The 23,493-nt window shown below is 51.3% G+C and overlaps 2 protein-coding genes across 4 annotated transcripts in view; one reads left to right on the forward strand and one right to left on the reverse strand.

Annotated features, from left to right (window-relative positions):
• Nucleotides 1-9,650, forward strand: part of HMGCS2 (3-hydroxy-3-methylglutaryl-CoA synthase 2) — a 26,766-nt gene extending 17,116 nt beyond the window's left edge. Inside the window, exons 6-10 of one of the 2 annotated variants that reach the window (XM_019530743.1) lie at nucleotides 593-763; nucleotides 3,334-3,440; nucleotides 4,276-4,401; nucleotides 5,574-5,700; nucleotides 9,556-9,650. In XM_019530743.1, the coding sequence (XP_019386288.1) occupies nucleotides 593-763; nucleotides 3,334-3,440; nucleotides 4,276-4,401; nucleotides 5,574-5,680 (511 nt within the window). In that variant the 3' untranslated portion in view covers nucleotides 5,681-5,700; nucleotides 9,556-9,650. Of the gene's footprint in view, nucleotides 1-592; nucleotides 764-3,333; nucleotides 3,441-4,275; nucleotides 4,402-5,573; nucleotides 5,701-7,902; nucleotides 9,472-9,555 lie in introns of those variants that run through there. The other variant, XM_019530742.1, reaches the window with a different exon arrangement.
• A 1,126-nt stretch (nucleotides 9,651-10,776) lies between these two features.
• PHGDH (phosphoglycerate dehydrogenase) lies at nucleotides 10,777-20,192 on the reverse strand. Of its 2 annotated transcripts, none has more exons than XM_019530745.1 (12): nucleotides 19,985-20,192; nucleotides 18,616-18,767; nucleotides 17,550-17,615; nucleotides 16,623-16,677; nucleotides 16,419-16,517; nucleotides 15,753-15,885; nucleotides 15,277-15,425; nucleotides 14,331-14,483; nucleotides 13,443-13,575; nucleotides 13,104-13,231; nucleotides 12,344-12,512; nucleotides 10,777-11,147 (listed from the first exon to the last, which is right to left on the reverse strand). In XM_019530745.1, the coding sequence occupies exons 1-12, from the start codon at nucleotides 20,120-20,122 to the stop codon at nucleotides 10,993-10,995; spliced, it is 1,530 nt and encodes a 509-aa protein (XP_019386290.1). In that variant the 5' UTR covers nucleotides 20,123-20,192; the 3' UTR covers nucleotides 10,777-10,992. The 2 variants fall into 2 exon arrangements, with proteins under 2 accessions (XP_019386290.1, XP_019386289.1); XM_019530744.1 differs by having other exon boundaries at nucleotides 12,344-12,572; nucleotides 19,985-20,191.
• Between the last annotated feature and the right edge of the window lie 3,301 nt (nucleotides 20,193-23,493).

Consider the following 23,493-nt stretch of genomic DNA (forward strand, 5'->3'; position numbering starts at 1 on the left):
GGGTGCTGCCTCTGAGCTGGGGCAACACCTGGCCCACTAGCAGCCCATCTGGCCAGCTGTGGCGGGTGCCGCTGCTGCACAGGGAAGGACCAGGGCTCCCTGCAGCTCAGGTACAGCTCAACCTGCTAGCAACTCACCCCTCGGCTGCAGGCAGGGTCCAGCTCTGACAAAAAAAAAAAAAAAAAAAAAAGGATCGGGCCCCTTGCCTTACCACTACAGAAAAATTGTATCAGTAGGTTTCAATTAAAAATTCAGTTTTGATTTAGGAGGCATAGAATAAAACCATGAGTACTAAACCCCCATCACCTGTACAAGTGCCCTAGGAGGGCAAGCAGGGGGACTGCCATTGTAGAGGGCAGGCATTTGCAGACTGTGGCCCTGGTGCTGTTCATACAGCTTCGCCAAAGTCCCTGAAGTTGTGTGAGGGAAGGCAGCCAGAGCCGAGTTTGGAAGAGGTGTGGCTAATGGTGCCAGCAGGGATTCAGGTTCAGATTTTAAGTCTTAACAGATCAGTGCTCTTCCCAATCTCCTTCTCTGCCATGGTTTTGAAGGCCTTTTGCTTATGAATGAACAACCTCTTCCCCTTCTGCAGTGGTAAAAAGCTAGAAGACACTTACTCTGACAAGGATGTGGAGAAGGCATTTCAAAAAGCAAGCCTGGAGATTTTCAACCAGAAAACCAAGCCTTCGCTGCTCCTTTCCTCTCGCAATGGCAACATGTACACCCCTTCTGTCTACGGGTGTCTCGCCTCTCTCCTTGCACAGTGAGTCACTCCTCTGTGGGACCCCTTTCCCCTGCTTAGTCTGCCCTCTCCCTTCTCTGATCCACCTCTAACTTCTGCCCTGTCTTTGCAGCCTAACCTATCTCCACCAAACCATCTCAGATGCCAACCACTAATAAGCATAATGCAATGTAAGGACATTATTAATGTCAATTAAGTTATGCCAAGAACCCTGTGACTGAAGGTACTACAGCCATATTGCTGCCAGGGACTCCATAGTCTCTGTGTTCTAGTATCTACTGTGATGTGCACATTAAGTGATATGTTGTCAGCAAAAGAAAACAAATAAGCAGCTTCATACAGCAAATGCCTAAGATGTCTAGTGATTCTTGCCCCTCAGAACCTTTTATCCCTTTAAAAATCTAATCCAAGAATGTTTCTGAGATTAGACGCATAATCCCCAAGTTGGTTCTGGCTGTGTTAGCATAAAACATGAAATAGCTCATGGTTATTCCTGTGGAAATGACCTGCTTGGTTTGATAACCACTTCTCAGCTGGAGAGGGCTGGGGCAGGTGGGATCCCTCCCACCTGGGGTAGAAGGAGATTGCAGATGTGGTCAGAACCTATTCAGTTTATCTGGTTCACACCTGGTACATACCATGACTACAACTAGTTCTAGAGTTGGGATACCTGGCCTGTTTTTAAAGCCGTTACACAGGGGAGATTTGCACAGCACTGGCTCAGCAAAGTCCCATGCCTGGACTGAACAGGGAGAAGGTGCAGCCCCACACTCTGTTCTCTGATCCCACTGAGAATACTCAGCAATGATGTTGCCATTACTAGAAGCCCTTCTATATGTATGTCTCTCCTGCCCTGACATGAGCACAGACTCTAGTCCTCACTGTGAACTGTGCCCTGTGCTGCTACTATTAAGCTTCAGATGTTTTTGCTGTAGTTTTGTTTATAAATAAAAAGTATGGCTGCTGGGCTTGTTGCAATGAAAAACTTGAAGGGACCGAGCTGAGACTTGTGCCGAAACCTGGCAGAGAGCCAGCCTAGGGGATTGTCAGGCACAAAGACAGCTTTCATTAAGGGTCTGATCCTGTTGTCTTTATGCTGAATTGCTGTTACTCCCATTCTGAAGGACCTTTGTTAGCTACTTAGCCTGAATGGAGGAAAGCTGAACAGAAGACTGGGGACTTTCTACATTTTTTCCTTTATATCTTTGAAACCTGGTACAAAAATGAAGCCGTTAAAGTGCAATACAGAGCTGGGGCCTGGAATGGATGTAGCATTTGCCATTATGAATGTTATGCCCTTGCACCCTTGTGAATATCTTCAGCTCCCCAGAGAGAAGGGGGACCCCTCTAAAAAGGAACAGATTCCAGGTGCCACCCCATCTTCTCTCTGGTTCTGTTGGTGGTGGGAGAGACGGGGAGGGGAGTGTTGTTTTTTGTTTTGTTCTGGTTTAGCTTCTTAAATCCTTTACTCTGCAGCTTTCCTTTTCTTTTGATTTGGTTCCATGCATGGTATAGTACCGCCAAGATTATGGACTGTTTAGGGGAGACGAGTACCCCTTGTTTTGGAGCTGTTTGCTAGGGGTGTTCTACCTGTTTGCTTTTCCTCCCGAGGCAGAGCCTTTCTTACCTCAAAAGACAGTCAGCACTGGTTTCTCCCATCAACTCCAAGTCATAGTGATATATTTTAATCCAACCTCATGTGTTTAAGGGAGAGAACAGAAAGAACCAGATGGGCTTGTTTCCACTTGGTGTGGAAGATCAGGACAGGAACACACTCCAGGATAGGCAGTGGTTTCCTAAAGTCTGCACATTCTCGTGTGTACTCTGCCTCCCAGCTTACAGCTTTCCCCTAATCAGAACAGCATCCTCTGGTCTCCCTTAGTCTTATCACATGTTTAAAGCTCATCTGTGTTTCCACAGTTCCCTGAAGTGCTCCTTAGCTATCTAACCTCTGTGGTTTTTATACTGCACCCATCACCATGGTAAAATAGCTTTGTGGGGTGTGATTGTCCAGCCTCTCACCATGGCCTCCTGACATGGGGTCTCTTAGCTGCCATCCTGAGGCATATCTGTGTTTGGTCCTTCTAGGCCTTCCTTAAGGGAATCTGCTGGTTTGGAAAATCTGGTGTTTCTCCCTTTGACTGTAGAACACGTTTCCAGAGGATGCTTATATAAGGACAGTGCCATGTTACCTCCGTATTTATCATAACAACCAGGCAGCAATGCTATCAGCCACTCGCCGATCAGGATTCTGCAACCTGCCTCTGTCCCTTCAGCCCCACAATTCTTTGTGCCAAGGATGTATGGATCGGAGAACAAATCTGCCTTCCCTTTGTCCTGCTTGCTAGTGGCTACCTACTTCTGAGCCCAGGGAAATTTTCCTTCTGAAGTGGGGAAGAAGGAAAATCTTATTATAGACCACCAACTTTTTCTGATTGCCCTAGTCCTCTTATATCCAGTATTTACTAGGTGTGTAGATCAGCTACAGGAAACATGCCCTTGCAGCTGGCTTCTACATAGCTCCAAGAATTTGGGGTTCAGGTGTCTGGCTTGGCTGCTCTCCATCACTGGCTTACTTTGAATTGCTGCAGGTGTTCTGCACAGCAGCTGGCTGGCTCAAGGATCGGGGCCTTCTCTTATGGCTCGGGATTGGCTGCAAGCTTGTTCTCCCTTCGAGTCTCACAGGATGTTGCCCCAGGTATGTCCGTTCCTGTTGGCTCCCTCTTGTTCTGGAATACACTTGTGCAGTTGTGCACTGGCTGCCAAGACAACATGCTGCCCCATCTCTGCCCAGGCTGGTGTAAGCCGATGGGGAAGTTTCCCTTGCAATGCTTAGACCCCTCACTTGTAAGGCCCACCCCAGTGCTAAGTGCAAGGTCTTGTGTCATCTGCTGGTTCTACTTCCCTGAAGGAGGGTGCTGGTGTTCAGAGGCTTTATATTGAACTGGGTTTAATGAAGGACAAATTCCACCCTGCCGCATCCAGGGGTTCCAGGCAGGACAGAAGGATTGCAACACATTTTACATGAAATCCACCCAGGCCTGGGCTTGACAACAGCTAAAGCTAGCTGCTTCAGGGTATATGGGGCGAAGCCCAGGTATGACCACTTAGGGAGCCACCTGCCCATGATGGGGGGTACTTAATTCCAATAGGAACCCCTCAGGGGTTGGCTTACATTAGAATATGAACTGATTCTTGATGAAGGCACAGAAGGGTGTAAGGAAAGAAATGCTGGGAGTTGGGTTAGTGCTCCCACAATCTCCACACCCTCATCTTGAAAGGGGTGTTGAAATTTGGGCTTGGGTCGCCACAAGGCAGGGAGAGATGGGATCCATTGCTTGTAGACTTCTGAGTGGGTTTGCCTAGCTGGGGAAGGAGGCATGGGGCACACAGGAACGAAATGTTCTTATGTCTGGATGGCCATGAGGAGAAGAGATTTATGTCCTGAAACAACAGTTTCCTAGGGCACACAGTGACTTCCCTGGAGCTCTGCTCAGCTTACTACTCTCACTGGGAGGTTTTCTGTATGCCAGGTTCCCCCCTGGACAAGCTGGTTTCCAGCTTCTCTGACCTGCAGACTCGCCTGGATTCCCGGAAGTGCGTCCTGCCTGAGGAGTTTGCACAGATCATGAAGTTGAGAGAGGACACTCATCACTTGGGTGCGTACTATAAGATGGCTCAGCAGTCAGCTGCTTCCACCGTTCTCATGCCAGTGCCTCACTGGGGCTGTAAATCAGCACGTAAGGAAATGGCCTGGTTGTCAGACACTCTGGACCCCTGCTTCTCTTGTCAAAAGTCCCATAGCAGCCTGCAGGATCAGGCCCTGACCCTGAATGTCTTGGAAAGGCTCACATGAGAATCCCTGCTGCCATGTTGGTGTTGAGAGGGAGCAAATCCCACCTCGGTGTGTAGAGCTGCCCATAAGACAGAACTGCAGCCTGTTGGCAAGCACACATGAGCAGGGAGTTGCTGCAAGGCAGTAATTATAATGCCTCAGAAAGTCCCTTTTAGAGACATGCTGACAAGCCCCTACAATAGTTAGCACCAGGAGAAGAGTGGGTGTCTCTTCTCATGGATTGTCTAGATTCAGCTCCCAGGGTCTCTGAAAACCCTTGCTGATATCTTAATTGTGAAACCTAAGACAAACCTCATGATAAACTAGCTTTTAAAGTGGATGGATACCTGTCACCTTATAATTTACTTGGCAATTTTCATGCATTTCCTTTGACCCTTCGATGGACAAGGTGATTATAAAGGGGCAATTTTCCATTCTTGTCAGGTTAAGCTATAGGCAGCTTGTAATCACCCCTCTCTCCCAGCACCACTGACAGCTGAACTGCTATGAGCAAGGGCTGGTTGTGGGCAAGACTTGGGGGATGGTTGATTAGGCCCCTTTTCTAACCTTTCTTATACCACTCAGCATCTCTGTTGGCAAGCTGGCAGATGGGAGCTGTCTAGAAACAAGTCTGACCCAAGTAGAAACCCATCTAACTCTGTTGTAGTGTGTGGCCCAATGGCTACAGCAGAGAACTGGGAGTCGAAGGACTTGGGTTTTATTCCCAGCTGTTACTTTTCAGGTAGAAACATCCCTCCCAGGACTGCCCTTCAAAAGGTGCACAGCACTGTAGGGAAACACTAGCCCCAGACTCACTGTGATTTCCACATGCCTTCTCCCTCAAGTACTTGCATCCAGGAACTTGAAGTTAGGAGTTGCAAAGGTTGCGTCCTAGGAAGCATTAGGCAATGCTCCTAGCTTGCCTAGTACCCCAGAGCTACAACAACATTTGAGTGGCCATCCATCAGTGTCTCTCTCCTGTTTCTCTCTCTGCAGCAAACCACACTCCCCATGGCTCCAAGGATGACCTTTTCCCAGGCACCTGGTACCTGCAGCAAATCGATGACAAATACCGCCGGGAATATGCCAGGAAACCACTTTAACAGGGAACAGGACTGTCCAGGTGGGGTAGAAACCCTTCTTGAGGACTGGGCTATCATAGCAAATGTGAAGGTAGATGTGGGGGCCTGAGGGAAATGTCTGGGGCAGGAGGAGGAGGGGGAGTTAGTTTTTGTTGGGGACAAAGGAGAGTTGTCTCAGTTTATCCAGACTGTGGGATGGGGAGGACTTCATTATGGAGTTGGCTTCTCCCAGGAGGAGAAATTCCAGCATGAGAAGGAAGAGCAGGAACTTATCTGGAAACTTGCACAAGGCAAAGATGGCTCCAATGATAACAAGGATGGTCTGGGGATACCTACTACTACCTGGTCATCATGGCAACACAGGAGTGAGCAAACTGAGTCAGACTTATGATCCATTTAGCCCAGTCTCCTGTCTTTCAGGATGAGTCATATTGGGGACCTCTTAGATTTTGTCAGGCAGAGATGACAGATCCCTCTGCTGGCCTGGCATATGGAGCTTTCTACACCACACACCCCCAGCTACTTCCTCAGGAGGTCAAGGTCACCCTGCTGTCCGCATTCTTGCCTATATCTAACAGGTCCTGTGCAAAGGTAGTTCCCACCCATATCCCCTAGTCCTCTGGAGTTTGTCGTGAGATTCCTGCCTTGTCAACCCCTCCAGCACTCCCCAGTATACTACTTCAGCAGGCTGCAGGACATCAATCTAGTCTACTTCCTGTCATCCTCTTCCTGGCCCTGGCAAGGCTGTCCACCTACTGGACCAGGAAGGAGAAGTTGGCCAGAGGAAACCTACACAGCTGCATGGCTGTCTTCCTTTCCCTTGTCTGAGCACGTCTCTGGATAGAGTTTCACTGGGCATTGTGCACGGGCTGCTTAGATATGTTCAAAGGGCAGTGGTCGCTAGCTAAAGTTCTCTGTTCAGTGTCCTCCCTTGAAATCATAATTATTAAGCTATGACCTGCACTCCTCTTCCTGTTTTATCCTGATTTGTCCCATGGGATTAGTTGTTGTTAATTTAATGGGTCCCTAGGCACTGAGGGGACCTTGTAGTTCCTGGGGGCCTAGGCCCACCATCAGTGTTTAATGAATAGGACTGTGTCTCAGAGACAAGAACATGGGAAGGAATCGGAGAACCCTGAAGCACGTAGTTTAGTGCCCTTTGCAAACAGTTTATCACTGATGGAGACAACTCTTGTCTATTCTCAGTAGCCAGGGAAATATCTGGTCCCTCTTTGAATCTTGCAAAATTCTTGGCAAGTTTTGAACAGGGACTGGACGATGGTCACAGCCTGGGCTCTTCTAATCCATCTTGCTTGTCACCTGCGCTCTTTGAAATTGTAGGTGCCTTCACCTAACTCTTTTGTCTGTTTTCTGAGGACAGTTCTACTTTCTGTTTTACTCAGTGCCAAGTAAACCACAGTTGTTTCTAGTAGGCAGCTAAATTTCCTCTCTCCCTGTCTTGCAACCTGCAGCCCTGCCTTGAAGTTTGGGGAAGAGGTTGGTGGGAGAGGAGAGGTGGAAATTATCCTTGTGAGGTAGAGGGTTTGGGTAGGAGAACTAGTGGATTTGTACAAAATTGGAAATTTCCAGCTCACAGAAAACCTGTTCTTTTAATATTGGTTTTGTCCTAGGAAGGGACAAAAAATTGAAATTATCCATATAATGGGAATGCCAAAAAAAAAATCAGAAATGTTGAAATGCAACATTTTCATGTTTCCCAAATCGACCATGGTAGAGGGCCTTAAGGGGTACCAAAAACACATGTTTAATCATCGGAGCAGTGGCCAGATCCTGGAACAACCTTTCCTTAGGCTTTCTTGCCCTCATATCTCTTAATTGGTTTCAGACTCCATCTGGATCATTTTTGGGAAGAGATTGAACAGCATAGCACCTACAAAAGAAGGGATTGGACTTGATGGCCAAGGGACTTCTTTCCAATCCTGTGTTCTAGTAGGACTCTGGCTTATTCATTTCTCTATTCTCAATATCCCTGAGTCTGGTCTCTATCTTCCAGAGGCAGAAAGTTGTCAGAATAGGGTCAGAGCTTCTTTGCTGAAATGATGAGGTATAGATAGATCATGGAGGATGAGAACTGACTCATTAGCCTAGTGTGTTTAAGGTGACACACTGGTGATCATGTCAAGGCTGGAAATTTCTATTTGAGCTGCAGCTGAGTTAGCACAGTGGCCATGGCTGGAGAGATGAATGATAAGCAATTCATTCCCATCTCTTTGTCCCTGCAGATCTGTGCAACTTTGTGAGAATATTGCCTGAGGTGATGACTTGCCCAACTCCCATGCTATTAATGCAAAACCAACAGACTAGATGCCACGAGTGACTGGCGCCTCCTGAATCTGGGGGGCACCTGCAAAAGTCGCCAATGCCAGCAGCCCTGTCAGGTGGGGCACTGGCCCTGCCAACAGCATCAGTGTTGGCCATCAGGGGGAAAACGTGCACCCCCGTGCATCCCCTACCAGTCGCCTATGCCAGATGCAGACTCAGCAAACAGACAGCACCAGCTGCAGAAACATCCTGGCTTCATCACCACAAGGACTGAAGGCTTGTACATGCTTCAAGGCAGAGTCTGCATCCAGCTCAAGGACCTAGAGGGATAAGGAGTCTGGCAGAGATATTCAGAGCCATTTGGACCTATATGTTTGAAGATGCCTTCCCTTATGGTCAAGTCCTGTAGAATCAAGCAGGAAATAAGCTGGTTGAGTTCTACAGAACGACAACACAGTCTGTAGACCTTTAGAGTAATTTTGAGAGAGCCTCTTGGTAGATTTTCATACATTCTTTCTGTAGGAGTCTATAGGGTAGTTTAAAATTCGACAGATTGCACCCTTTCACCAGCAGTTCTAGCTCTAGCTCTAGCTGTCCCTAGGCTAAAATGACCTTTGAAGAACATCTTGGCAGACAGGTGTCCTTTTTTGAAGTCTTGTGCTTTTTTGTATTCCACATGAATTTTGTACAAGATACAAAACTAAACTATTGCTTCTAGCAAGGGGCCAGGGAAAGAAAAACACGGTGACATTGCAGCAACTAGGAAAACTGAGTGGTTTCATTCACAGATCTATTTTTTACAATGCAAACGAAGTTGGTTTAGCATTGATGACATGGCAGTACTTCTAATCGTAATAAATGTAATACAGGGACTGCCTGCTACTCTGTGGTTGTACAGTGCCAAGTCCAGCAGTTGGCCTCCTGGTCACTATGAGAACTATATTATTAATAATAAGATATAAAGAAGAAACTAAGTGTGTATCTAGCTCCAGTGGGAAGCACTTTGTGTAGAATTACTGCTGCTGGGTAATGGCTGATTCCCTTGACACTTGGGGCATATCTCAGACAGTGAAGTTTAAGGTTATTTCCTTTAGACTTGTGTTCCAGACCATAAACCAGCTAGCCTTGGAACGAATGCTGCTGCATCGTTCGTCTCTTTAGAACCATATGATCTCACCAGAGAGTCGTCTGGACAAGCCACTATTAACTCACAGGCTGTTTCTTAATCAAAATGTAATAAATGATGTTCATATTATGTTATTTAAAATTAAACTCCAAGTCAAGAAACATAAAGGCTACATCTCTTACAGCAAAATCATGCATAACCTCTGCTTTATGACATACTTTTAAATAAGAGACATTGTATGAAAGATTATATTTGGCAAGAACACAGGTAACAAATGTTATGTGGAAGACAGCTCCCATGTAGCTAAGTGTCTGTATTTGAATTTTAATTTCAGGATGCCTAGGCCTTCTATGATTTTAGCAGTGTCTATATAACCTCTTGGGAAGGCAGCTCTTAAGCTTGAGGCATTACATGTGTGTAGTCTTCATCTAACAAGAAAATGCACCAATACAAGAAACAACCCCCCCCCACTTCCTTTTTTTTTTAGGGTGTGAGGATGCAGAAACTTTAAAGAAAAAAAATGTCAGCCCCCATTCTTTTCTTCTTGCAAGTAACCTTCCAAACTTGAGTATATTCTGTTGCACATGCTCCAAACAGGAGCATATCAGAGAATCAAGGAGAATCAGTGAGCAAAATCTGTCTCATTTTTTGTAATCGTCTCTGTGGCATGTGCTACCATTTGGATTTTTATCCACTTTGGTCAACAGTCTTTAGGCCTTGTTAATCATTCTCACTGGACGTGTCTACATGTGCCTGACTGCGCAGTACCTGTCGATACTGTGTGATCCTGGCAGTGCATAGGTTGTTTCCAACCTTACTGCACACTAGCAGCATCACAGTTAGTGCTCGACTACATACACTACATCACCATAGCAACAAGCTACATCACTGTAGCTCATTGCTACGGCAGTGTAGGATCTCATTTAGACGTGCCCATTCAGACCTGAAGGCAACCTGCTGTTGAAAGAAATTAGTAGTGTGGCTTTGACCTAAGGAATATCTGCTGAGCTGTACCCCAGTGTGGGTTAGGCAGAAGTGCTGCTGATCCTCCTTGCAAAGCATCTGGTCTTTTTTTTTGACTGGTGAGGCTGTGGGCCATACCAGAAAGGAGGGATCTGAAGCTTGGGTAGCACAAAGCACTTCTCCCTTGGCCACCTCTCCTCAGCTCCCTTCTGGCAGATACCTACTGCATAAGCAGCTCAAAAAGGGTTTGATTGGACGTGCTATCATATGTGGCTACTGTGAGCTGCCTGCTAGACTGTCTAGAGTAGGCATGTGGTAGTGTAGATGCGATTCTGGGGAATCTCCCTTTCTAGCAAGCAGGATCATAGGAAAGTAGGGCTGGAAGTGACCTCACAAGGTTATCTAGCCCTACCCTCATGATCGTTCTCCGCTCCGGTCCACACTTCCAGCCTCACACCGAGTCTTTGGGAGAGATGCTCCACATTCCTTCCTGCCCCTCTGAAATTGCTGTGGTACCAAGCAATAAGAGATCTGTGTCTTCACACAGAGACAAGATTCCCCTTGAAGCTAGACTCCCCAGTGTCTCAAAGCCCATCCATGCCCCTAAACACTTGGATTCAAGGGGCTGGAGCCAGGTTAGGAAGCTTTCTTCAGTATGGGGAATAATTGAGAAGCCCCCTCCCTGTTTGCGGGTGCCTGGGCACCAGGGTAGCTGTGGGAGACTGAACACAGGACACTTGCATGTTTTCTCCTCCCAAACCCTTTATTGGCAGTGGTTATTTCCAAACTACAGTGAAAATGGCCTGCCCAGCCTGTGAGCCCCCTGCGGTGTGGCTCTCATTGCAGCAGACTGGGGAGGGGGTCACACACAATTCTCAAGGTCTCAGCCGGTTCTGGTGGGGGCTTTCCCTCCCTCGTGCATCCACGGAGGGTTCATTGCAGAGACTCTGGTGGCCGTGGATTATACGGTGAGCTGAAAGGCCTCTGTCACATGCTGCTTCAGTTCGCTGAGGTTCTGCAGTGCAGAAGAGAGGCCCACGACGCTCCACTCTTCTCCCCCCACAGCACTGGAGCTCTGGTAGGACTGCAGCTGTACCCCAGCCTTCCCCAGCAGCTCTGAGCAAAGGAATAGGAGGGATACTTTCAGCACAGGCCCAGGGTGACAGCAGCATTGCCCACACACAGCACCCAGCTCCATGCCTGACCCCCCCCCCACAATAATCATCCCCCACCTTCAAAATCAAGACTTCCTCTTGACATCACACACAGCACCCAGCTCCATGCCTGACCCCCCCCCCCCCACATTGATCCTATCCTGCCGGGGCTTGCACTATAACAAGTGAGAACACACAATGGAGGCTGATGAGGCAGGCCCCAGCTCTGGGCAACCCCAAGGATGATTTGTGGCAGAGCCTGCAGCCTTCAAGCCTTTCCGTGAAGTTCCTCTGGAAGGCCTGAGACTTTCAGGCAGCCTGGCTGTCCTGTGCCATGTAGGACAACTTTTGGGGGTCTCTCTGAGAGGCTTGTGCATCTGCTGCATCATTTGTCTGCCCTGGGCATGTGCCCCAAATATCTTCCCAGATCCACCCTGGCCATAAACTTCCCGCTTCTCTGGAGCTACACGCTTAGCCCTTCTCCTACCCCCAGTTCCCTCGCCTTCCTCATACTGCACCCTCTCCTCGGCGGCCCTTCCTCCCTCTATGAGGACACTCCAGCATATGATTTTAGCAGGGGTAGGTGCTCTCCCTGGTGCACTGGCTAGCCATGGCTTCACATCCTGCAAGGCATTAGCTTCCACCTGTAAGGCATTCTCTACAGGATGGAGAATGGAGGCCTTGTGTGAACCATGCTCATGAGCACTGAGGCCAGCCCCTCATATAGTACTACCTGCAGCTTGACTAATTCCAGCCCTATCAGAACCCGCAGCCCAGCTGCTTTATTAACCCAGTCCTCTTCCACAGCTGCAGCCATGCCCCAGTCTTCCCCAGCATTCCTGTGCAAGTGAATAGGACAGGACATGCTCCACACAGGCCCGGGGTGACAGCACCACTCTGCCTACACACGGCACCCAGCTACATGCCCAACCCTGGCAGTGCATGTACAATGATTTTATCCTGCTGGGACTTGTGCTGCAACAAGTGCTAATGTGGCATGGAGGCTGGTGAGGCAGGCCACAGCTCCGGGCAACAACCCCAGGGATGATCTGAAGTGGGGCTAGAAAAAGAAGCAGCCAAGGTGGGAACTCAGCCCTGCCTCACTCAGCCAGAGATGACACTCGGAGCCTTCTGGCCCTCCAGGAGTCCTTTCCTCACCGATCAGCGCTGACAGTGTGCTGGGGTTGGAGGCCTTGGCTCTGTAGATCAACAAGGTGCCAGCAAGAGGAACCAGCTGCTTGAAGGTGGCTCCGTTGAGCTCCTGTAGGACAGGAGTGCTGCCCTGGACAGAGCCCACTGCTCTGTAGGGTGATCCCAGCAAGGTGACTTCAAGGAGGCCGGTGTCGCTGTTTATCTCCGGCACCTTGTTGCTGTGCACAGAAGTAACCTGGAAGACAGATGGCAGCTCAGTGTTCGGATGCCAAAAGCTAAGGTATGTTGGTCACACATGTGACCACTATGTTCAGTCACTCCTCTTCACCCTTCCCTTGAGGTAATATGTCCATTGTACAAAACAGAGGAACTGAGGGACACAGATATTAAGTAACTTGACCAAGGTGATATGGAGAATCACTGACAGACATGGAATTGAAACCAGCTCTCTTCAAGCCAAGGTTGATGTGTCCTTCTTGAACATTATACCCAGCTGAGGCTTCATACCAGTAGAAAGCCCAGTATCTGTGATAGACATGGTCTGTGTCCAGCAAAAGGGACCTTTCACTAGGGAGATCCACCCTGCATGCTCCACAGGGAAGGCCTGGTGTATTAGGTATTTGTCTTGCTGGGGGAGGGGTGCAAGGCTTTGCCCCAGGCCAGATGAGCTCACCTGAGTCACCCAGGATAAGAGCATATCACCAGGCTCAGGCTCCTGGTTCTGCAATGCTCCTGGTTCCCCTGGACCACCATGGGGCACACCTACCTTGAGCCCAACCTCCTGTGCCAGCAGCAGCCCATTCACCAGGTTCACATCCTTCTGCGCTGCTCCTGCCAGCAGACCAGTCACCACAGCTGGGGTCAGGTAGTTTCCAGCATTTTGCAAGGGCTCTCCTAGGGGGCAGAGTGAATCCCAGGGGAGTTAAACTGAATCAGGTGGTAGAGCTAGAAAAGCACCACCCCCTCCCGGTCAATGTGTGCCCCATCCCTCAAGCACCAGGCAACGCTTCTCTCAGGGCTTCTTGGCACTCTCCAAAGCCAAACCAAGCCAAATCCCCAACCTGGGAGTCAGGAGTCTCCCTGTCCTAGCACCCTTGGAGCTCACCTAGTGTAGAGACCTGTATGCTGCCATTCACCTGCTTGACCATGGTATGTAGCAGCAGGCCCAGGGCTTTAGCCAGGGTGATCCAGGGTTTGGTCTGAGGAGCGAAGGCACTGCTGAGAGCCTGGCCATTTACCTGTGGGGAGGAATTGATGATGGGTTCGGATATGGGGGTGGGCAGGAGGGATTGTATCATGTTGCTAATATCTAGCTCTTATAGCCTTGGAACTCAAAATGGTTTGAAAAGGTGGCTCAGGAGACTTATCCCCATCTTACAGATGGGGAAACAAGGCAAAGACTCATCAGCCTTTCTGTATTCCAGGCAGCCCCTCATAACTTTTGTGGAGGGAGCAGTACCCCATTTCAAAAACTAGTTTATTATAGTGCTTACCTGCTTGGAAAGAGGCTGGAAAGAGGAGGAGCAGCCAGCAGGGAAGAGCTTGCACTTATCTCCTCAATTATTTGTTTACGTCTTTTCTCCCACAGCACCCTTGAAAAGCTGTCACAGCACCTCAGGGTGCTGCAGCAGCCTGGTGGAGAATCACCCATTTAGGGTCATCCAGTGGCTGCACTGGGACTAGAACCCAGTCGGGTACTCCGGACACACGGCCACTGTGTCTCTGAGGTGCCCTTGGCTGGGCCCACTCACGTACTCTGATACGTGTGATGTCACTCTTTGACTGGCAACCTCAGCGTGTGACATCAGTGACATCCGCTCTCTAGGAGCTTGTGGGGGAAGGGCAGGGGGTGTCCTCCAGACAGCTCTGCCAGTGGCTTCTACTTTTGATTGCTCTTCCTTTCCCAGTCCTGCTGACCGAGTGGGGAGAGGGCAGCAGCAGAACCAGCTCACTCAGTTTCCCTGGCTGCTTTGCTCCTTGGTGGAGGACTCACCGTGCCAGCCAGTGCCTTCCCTTTGGCCAGGTCCACTATCTGCAGGGCGATCTCTTTGCCACACCGGCTTTGTGCTTCCCGGGTGCTGGCGCCCAGGTGTGGGCAGCAGATCACATTGGGGTGATTCACCAAGTCACGGTCCTGCGGGGGCTCCTGCAGACAGGTAGTTCAATGAGTCGCCCCTTAAATAGGCCTACCCTGTTCCCTGGAGGGAGGCCTATTTAAGGGGTGACTGCTGCCCAACACAGCCTGCTTTTAGGATACTCAGGCAGTATCTCCATACACTTCAGGCCTTGGGGGTGTTAGCTAGCGGTGCCCTCCTATTGCTCCAGGGGTCATAATGCCAGCTGGGGTCCCTTACCATTCCTGAGGCCCAAGAATGGCTATTGCTAGGGGAGCCACAGCTGAAGCTGGGAGGAAGGAGGGGGAGCGTAGTCATCCTCCCACACCCAGCAAGAGGAGATGGGGTAAGAGGGAACCTAGATGGGACGTGGCAGGGTCCAGCAGAGAGTTGGAACATCTTGGCTCCCCCGCATAAAGGGCAGAGTTACAGTTAAAGTTGAGGAGTCCTGCCAGCTATTTTTATGGGCCTGCACCTCAGGCCTGAGAGCTTTGCAATGTTTGCCCAGAAGTAAAGCAGGGAAGAAGGGTTGTGCTTTGTCAATGTGAAGCTGAGGCTCCACTGGCCTAGGCTAAAGCCACCACCACCTCCAGAAATCAGGGTCTACCTTTCCTGCATGATACAGCAACCAGAGAGACGGGACAACAGCTCCAGGCTGGGCATGGGGAATGGGAAGATTCACATCATGGTCTCATGATGCTGGGCACAGCCAGGATCGAGGGCCAGAGGCTTCCCCACCCGCTGCCACCAGTGAGTGATGAGGACAACTGTTTCGTGGGACTAGGAGCTTCGAGGCTCTTTGCTGCCCATTCCCTGCTCACCCACCTGTGTGAACACATCTAGGGCAGCCCCTGCACACTGGCCAGACTGCAGCGCCCGGAGCAGTGCCCCCTCATCCACGATGCCCCCCCGGGCACAGTTCACCACCTGCACTCCCCGCCGGCACTTGGCAAAGGTGCTGTCGTTCAGCAGCCCTGTGTGGAGACAGGGCATCTGCAATGGAGTTCATCTACTCAGCCCCCTTCCCGGCTGCACTGCCTTCTCCCTTTCCCTGTGCTCACCTTCGCCTACCCACTTGGGAATCCCAGCTGAACCAGGGCAGCAGATACCACTGAGCAGCCAGGCCCTGATCCAAAAAGTCAACAAAGAGGCCTAAGGGAACCTACTGGAAGCCTTCCCCCTCCTGAGCCTAAGCCCTGGACTACTTCCTCTTCAGCCCCTACCCCTGCTTAGCCCAGAGTGGACAGGCTGCTGCAGTGGGCAGCAGAGCTACCGCAGGACTGTGCAGAGGCTATCCTTACCTGTGGTGGAGGGCAGGAGTGGCGTGTGCACCGTGATGAAGTCACACAGGGGCCAGATCTGCTCCAGGGGCAGCTGCTGGACTCCAAAGGTGACTGACTCCTCAGGTAGGATGATGGGATCGTACCCTATGGTCTAAGCACAGACGCAGCCACTCACTCAGGTAGCCGCTTCAGCCACCTCAGCCCTCCCAGGGTATAACAGGTGCCAGCAGGTAGCTCCAACCCAGTGCTAAGCAGCCCTGTTTGTCAGGTCAACTGCTCACAGTAGGGAATTTTGTCTGCTCCCACCCTGCTGAGCTGAGGGGGCAGAGGCTCTGCTGGGGCTGCCCAGGGATGCAGCTGGAGTCCCAGACAGTCACACCTGTGCCTGCTCCCTGGCCATGGGGGAGCCCTGTCACCTGCTGTGCACCATGCGTCTCTGGGATGTTCCTCTCCAGAACCAGCAGGTGCTAGGCCGAGTGCATTACCCTCATGGATCCATTCCCCTGACTGCTGGGGTCATTGAATCCTTCCTCCCCCCTCTCCCATATGTTTATAGAGGCAAGGGCAGCTTGTTCTCCCTCTTCCCACTCCAGGAAGTAGGCTCTGTCCATCTGCCCTAAGGGGCCATTTGGCAACTGGGCCCTTCCCATTTCTGGATTGCAGTTGAGGCAGGTGGCTCCTTACCTTCATCCCAAAGGACTGCATCCTGGTGGCCACTTCCCGGCCAATCCTGCCCAGCCCCAGGATGCCCAGGATCTTCCCCTGAAGCTCCATTCCCATGAACTAGGGCAGAAGGCAAACAGGGCAGTTAGCTACTTGCTACAGGGTAGAAACCCCTCTCAGTGTCCTGTGCCCTGTGCTGCCACAGGGGTGGCACCAGCCTCTTACCTTCTTGCGGTCCCACTTGCCCTCTTTCATCGAGGCAGCTGCTTGGGGGATTTGCCTGAAATAATAAATTTGGTCTGATTCAACATGTGCCAGGGATATTTCCAGTTGCATGCAGGTTTTCCTCATATGTCTGTGCCCTCAGGCATTTGGGTGGAGGGTGTATACACAGTGGTGGCCGGGTGGTGCCTTGCAGGTCTATGGCGCTGCGATTTTCTCTCCTCCTTGGTGCCTTAGCTGGTGCACAGCTGGAGGCTGCAGCTGGAAGTCAGTGTTTGTGATAGTGCCAAGGGAGGTCAGCCTGGTACCCAGGGCTCTAGGCAGGATCTGGATGTGGTGGGTGGACTGGGCATCATATGCAGAGCCATGGAGTCAGTGGCAGTGGGCACAGAGACCAGTTTTGGGGTAGCGGGTCAGTGCAGTGTTTGGGAGCAGTTCTGTGGAAGGGCAGCAGACAGGTTCTCATACTGTCACGCATGGTTGATGGCAGAGGGCTTAGGGGCTATTGCCCAGGTTTACCCATTGTGGGAGGGGCGCCGGTGGATGCTGAGTGCTGTGCCAGGTGCTTGGGAATCAGGTCTTTGTGTTGCGGGGAGCAAGCCTTTGAGGCAGTGCAGAAGATGAGGAGCCAGGAGTCATGACTGTGTGCTTGGGAGCTGGTTACCCTAGGCTGCAGGCCCCAGTGGCTGGGGTGGGGGGTAGATGGGCTTACGAGAGTGGAAGTAGGTACTGGTGGGTTCTGGTGGGCAGTGTGCCACTGAGTCAGGCAGTGCATAGCATGGAGGTGGGGTACACATGGGGACTGCAGCTGCATTTTGTCTCTGAGGTCCGTGGCTGGGCAGCCCTTTAGTAGTGATTCACAGCAGGGCAGTGGCCAGGAACCCAGCTTCTCTTGCGCCCATCCCACCCCAAGACAGTGGATGAGCTCACCTGGCCAAACTCATGATCATCCCACAAGTGAGTTCTGCTGCACTGAGGCTGTTCCCGGCGGGTGTGCTGAGGAATGGGGAGAACACACTGGGGTTAGCATGGCTGGCTGGTGAGGAGGGTCCTGTCTGCTCTAGCCTGGCCTCTAGAAGGGGGACTTCTCTGCCCTGTGCAGAGAGCCGGTAGCTGGGACGGCATTGTGCTATTGAGCTATTTGGCTTTGGGGCTAATTGCCAGCACTGGCCAGAACCGAATGTCCTGGAAGCATAGTCAGCCTAGAACCAGCCAGGCAGGGGCATGTGCGCCATGAGAGTCATGACACCAGGGACTTGGGGACACTGCCCACTGCTGTGCTGGCTCTTTCCACGGTCCTGCAGGCTGCAGTCTTTGCTGTTGCTGCTGCTGCTGTGCCTTCTTGGCCTCTTCCAGTATTGCTGCCCCCAAACTCTCCCCACTGCTGCCTGGCTGGCTTGGCATGCCTCTCCCCCATATTTCCCCAGCCGGTTTCATTCCCCCATCATGCAGCTCAGATTTTCTTGGCCCAGCTGGGAGTCCTATGGAGGCCCTTGCCTGGTGAGTGCCTCTCAGACCCACTGGGCTTAGTCCAAGGGCTGGATCTAACCTTCGAGTTTTGTGTCAGATTCAGGCACGTTTCTGGGTCAGCTCTAGGCTGAACAGAGCCCTGCTCACCCTCCCATAGACCCCTCCTGATCCAGGGAGCCCAGCCAAGATGACTCCGCCAGCTCAGAGAACAGGATTCCTAAGGGAACAGGCCACTCCCTGTTTCTTCCCTTGGCCCTTTCCTATACTGATGGGCAGGGAATTGTCTATGCCCCCAGGTACCTGCAGGTGGGTGGCACAGGTGCCCCAGGCACACAGAGGCACCCCCTCATGTGCACGTGTGGCAACTGTATGTACACTGGCCCTACATGCAAACCACCAATCTCAGCTCTGCCCTTCCTTTCCCCCTCGCTCCCCAGCTCAGTACAGTCCACCCCACCGTGGCCTAGTCATCCTGTGCCTCAGGCAGGCCAAGGCTGTTTTGCTGCAGCCTGAACTGTGCTCTTACTTCATCACCAGGATGCCCTTCCTTGTTGCTGCCTCCACATCCACATTGTCGACCCCAGTGCCAGCCCTGCCAATGACTTGCAGCCTCTCAGCTGCACGGATGATGTCTGCGGTCACCTTGGTTGCCGAGCGGACAATGAGCACATCGCAGTCCTGCGGGGACCAGGGGAAGAAGTAAGAGGAAGGTGGGCAGAGATGCAGAAGGTGTCCACAACCCACAGCTTTGCTCCAGGACCTAAATGTCTCTCATCCTTTTCACTCCCATTACCCGCCGCTCCTCATGTGCACTCAAAGGCCTTATCGGGCTATCTTGGTCACCAAAATGGACCAGTAGCATCCCATAAACCAGAGCACCTCACCTGGGGATTGCTGCATCCAGCCTGGTGCTTGCGGTGCAGCTAGAGGGGGCTCTCTGGGCATGAGAAAGGACACCCAAGCTCAGCGAAGAGAGGTCAGGTGTGGATACCCCTCACATCTGCCCCCAGGTGAGGTGCTCCCATGATCACTTCTCAGCATATGTGCCTTATTTCCAATCCTCCCAGACCATCCACTGGGTCTCACTGCTCCAGGCAGTTCAGCACGGATGCTCCTCCCTGCCCCCATCACCCATAGGTTGGTTGGGGATCTTTGGCCCTTTTCTGGAGGTAGGAGCCCCAGGTTCTCCTATCTTATGATCACCCCCCCTCTCCCCATAACTGGAGTCCCAGCTCTTCCCCAGGGCCCCTCTCCCCGCATCCCCAGTAAGTGCTTTCCCCAGACAGCAGCTCCTTGAAGTGCACCTGGAGCCCAGCAGCATGCCACTGAATCCCACCCCAAGCAGCAACCCTATAGATCACCTAGGATTTGGGCTTGTACAATGCCGGGTTTTATGAGGAGTCCCATCCCATGTAGCATGTCTGAGGACATGAAGCAACAGAGGAATGAGCATTGAGCAATTGCACAAGGAGCTTCTCAGAGCCTGCCTTCTGTTCCCCCTGAGGGAGGTACATGGGCTTTGATTCACAGATGAGTAAAAACAACCAGCCTCTTGCATCAGACGGGAGGCGGGGACTGGACCCGGCATGTGCAGCTGGGCCCCCTTCTCCCCGCAGCCAGCTCAGCAGCCTGGGAACTGGTGCTGGAGTACAGCCAGGACTTGCTGGACTGCTCGGTGCTAGTGCCTTTGTACAGCAGGCTGATGGAGCGCTGGCTGGCACCCAGGAACAGCCAGGTGCCCCTGCCCAGCTGGCACCTAGCATCACTGCACAGTAGGAAAAGAGTGCTTTCTAAGTCCCTCAGCACCCACCTGTGGTGCCCCAGAGCTGCTGCCTGCTACAGCAGCCCAGGGTCTGCATCACCCCTTGGCATCCTTGCTCCTGGGGACACCTCACCTTGACCTGTGTCAGGAGCTCCTCTTTGCTGAGGTTTGGCTTCTCCAGGACCTGGAGGCCTCCAGCTTGCAGGATCTCCCTGCAGCAGGGGTCCAAGCTGTCGCTGATCAACACATTACTTAGCTTAGCCAGGGCCATTGCAGGCAGGGGCTGCGCTGCCTGCCTCTGTGCAGAGCTTCACCACACAAAAGAGGCTGCGTTTTGCAGCCGGCGTGAGCTAAAAGGACTGCAAGCTTGGCATTTTTTCCTTGCTCTTTCCTTTCATTGGATCAAAGCTTCTCAGATTTCCATAATCCCACCTCCTTCCCCCCCTTTCTCCCTCCTCCTCCCCGCTTCTCTGCCTTTGTAACTTTCCCATCACCAAAAAAACTTTTTCTTCCCTGAACAAAGAATTGGCTTGATCTGGCAGGGGGCAGATCCAGACTGGTGGGGCTTCCCTGAGGCTGCAGCTGTGGGTAGGGGAGCAGTGGGACAAGGCTGCTGTGGAAGGAGCCCTTGAAAGCAGGCTCCCTTCTGCCCCAGAACAAGGGGGCAGCCTGTTCTGTGGTGCCTTGTTCTCTTCTCTCTCTTAGCAAAGCAAAGCAGGGAGCAGCAGAAATGATTTTGCCCCCTGTTAGAATGATTTTGCACCTGCCCATCCCAGCTGCAAAAACCCAGGTGAGGAGCAAAGCAGAGGTGCCTGGAGCTAGACGTCCTCTCCCCCCAGAGATAACTTGTGGGCTGGGGGCTGAGCAGCCCTTTGCCAAGCAGGCACTCTTGTCTTCCTGCTGCCATCTTACTGTGTCGCTCGGCCAAGCTTCCTGAGCCTCAGTTTGTCTGTCTAGATAGTGGGGGCAATTTGGCTTCCCCGCTCTCCCTCCTGGGGAGGCTGTGGTAGCAAGTGTTTGGGAAGGGCTTTGAAGTAGTCCTGCAAAGAGCCCCCTATGAGCTGGCCTGTGTTCTCTTTGCAGGGCCTGAGTCTATGCTTTTGGGTGCCCAAAAAAAAAAGTCTATGCTTTTTGGGTGTCTATGTTTTTGGGCAGGGATTTAATGTTAAGCAGCCTGCATGCTTCTGAGTTCACTTGCTCCAGGGAGTCTGCTGGTCCTCTCCAAGGCAGCTGGAACGCAGGTCCCGGGAGCAGGGAACGCTCAGCAGACAGATTCCAACCCCAGCCGCATCGCGGGAAAACGGGAGTGGCTGCATTGAAGTCAACAGTGTTCATCCAGGTCAGGAACCAGCCCTGTCCCTGCACTTTTCTGCCAGGCCCTTTTTTAAGGCAAGGCAAGTGGTTAAGGATTCACAAGTCATAGCCACACCACTCTCAGCCTCACTGCTGAAAGGGCCAGGAGCAGATTAGGGTGCCCTGTTTTCCCAGATAGTTTCCCCCTTCCATCATACCCAGGAAAGACTTGTGTATTCATGGCCCCTGGCCATGGTGACAAAGCAAGTTCCACTTGAAGGTAGAAAGGGGCCCTGGGGACTCAGCAAAAAGGCACTCGTCCGTCATCTCTGACATTGCGCGTGCAGGTGAGTTGCACAGAGCAAACAGGCCTTCGGGTCAGATAAGGACCCACGTGATGGACCAGTCCCAGTCACTGCTCAATCACTTTGGGACATCAAGGCCAGCAGGGAGATCTTGCATCATGTGCTTTCAATTGGGCAGGGCACATGTGCAGTCCATCCAGTGAATACCCTCCTCTCTGATGAAAACCACATGATGTCGTGGTTGAGCCTGGTTACCACTGTGGAAATAAGCCCCTTTTGAGATCTGCTGATCATGAGGTCTCATATGGCCCTGCACAGGAGGACTGAGGGGTTATGATAGACAGGCAGATGGACAGAAGCCTTATTCACAAGGTTTAAATACATGATGTTTCTTTACTGGACTTTAGCAACTGACATGGCATTCTTGTACATAGGGGCCTGATACTATTTCACCTGCAAAGCACCCATTTGCCATCTCATAAGCACTCATGCATGTGGAGTCCCAATGGCAACCAGTGGGATTCCTCTCATGGGTAAGACTTTGCACATGTAAGCACTGCTAGGATTGAAGCATGTCATTTGCTTGTCTGTGAAATGGGGAAGAAGCACCTGAAGGGAATGGCTGAAACATGTCCATGCCTTTTAAAGAGAACTCAGATCTGCTGGCTGTGTGGCTGCAAGAAGGCTTGTTAATTCAATGGCCTTGTCACATTTAAATCTGGACCTTCTAGTAAAGTACTCCCTGCTTCTTTATTTTAATGTATATGAATTTGCACCTGTGGATGAGATTTTTGTCAGTGTTGCCAATTCTGGGGAGTCTATTGAGTCTCCCTACCATTGAGGTGTATTGCAAAGTCCCAGCATCTGTAGTCATGTGAATATGGGATAATTTCAGCTCTTATTTAGAACACCAAAGTCTAGCCTTCAAAAATCTTCCTCTGAGAGGCTTTGGAATTACAAAGCCAAGAACCCCAAATCCTGCAGAAGGACCATACACAGCTATGGCAGCCAGTGAGGTCTGTATCCTTTGATCTGAAAGAGGCAATGAGCAATATTGTGAGAGGATTTTTCCTGAATTTTTTTAAGAGATTGGATAAAGACTTGTCAAAGATGGTTTGAATAGGGATGATCTTGCTTTGAGCAGGGACTAGAAGACCTCTTTGAGGTCCCTTCCAGCCCTATTTGTATATGATTCCATGATCAAGCCTATCTCCTTTCATTGCTTGCTGTTTTTGGTAGCAGGCCGTCTGCTTTGGGGAGGGCTGTTGCTCTGAGCAGACAGGAGCACGGTATCATTCTACTGCCACTTCCTTCTGGCACAGCCATTGTCTGATAGCAAATAGTCATTACAGCTGTGTAACATCATCACTGCTTACACCTGGATTGTAGTAGTACCAAGGAGCCTCAGACATAATCCCAGATGCCACTGCACCAGATGCTATGGAAACCAGAGGAAAGAAATAGTCTCTGCCCCACCAAGCTTGCAGGCTAAGTTCTTGAGACCTACATAAACTAACTTCCAGGTACTATAGACATGGTTCCAGTTTGTCTCCAGTTGGGTTGTAGCAGTTTAAGTGGAGATGGGATTTGCAGACAATGGGGTTGTCAGCGTGGCCGTGCTCTGGAGGGTGACAGGGTGTCACTGACACATGGCTCATCAGGGAGTCCCACTTGCTTTCCCAGAACAGTTGTGCTGAGCCTGCAGGGCTGACAGGCACAAAAACTGGGGCCAGCATTTCCACAGGCGAGCGCACCTCAATCATTTGAGCTTCAGTGCCTTGCCAAATAGCTGGAATTTCAGCAAGGCCAAGGGCTGCAATCTTTGCAGATGTCAGTGGCAGCAACAGCCCTTGCCCCTGCCGCATAGCAGGCCACTAAGTCGGGTCAGCTAAGTTTAAAAGCGCTGGTTGTCTGCTGACATGCTGCAAAAAAGGTCTGCCTTGTAAGCCACACTGCTGTATGAGAAGGGATATTTGGAGTATAGTGAGGGCAGAGAGGTGTTGTCCCCCACCCCAGCTCTTCAGAAGCTTTTTTTTTTTTTTTT

This window comes from Crocodylus porosus, unplaced genomic scaffold (assembly GCF_001723895.1).
Source record: "Crocodylus porosus isolate Cpor-Errol unplaced genomic scaffold, CroPor_comp1, whole genome shotgun sequence".
Lineage (NCBI taxonomy): Eukaryota > Metazoa > Chordata > Crocodylia > Crocodylidae > Crocodylus > Crocodylus porosus.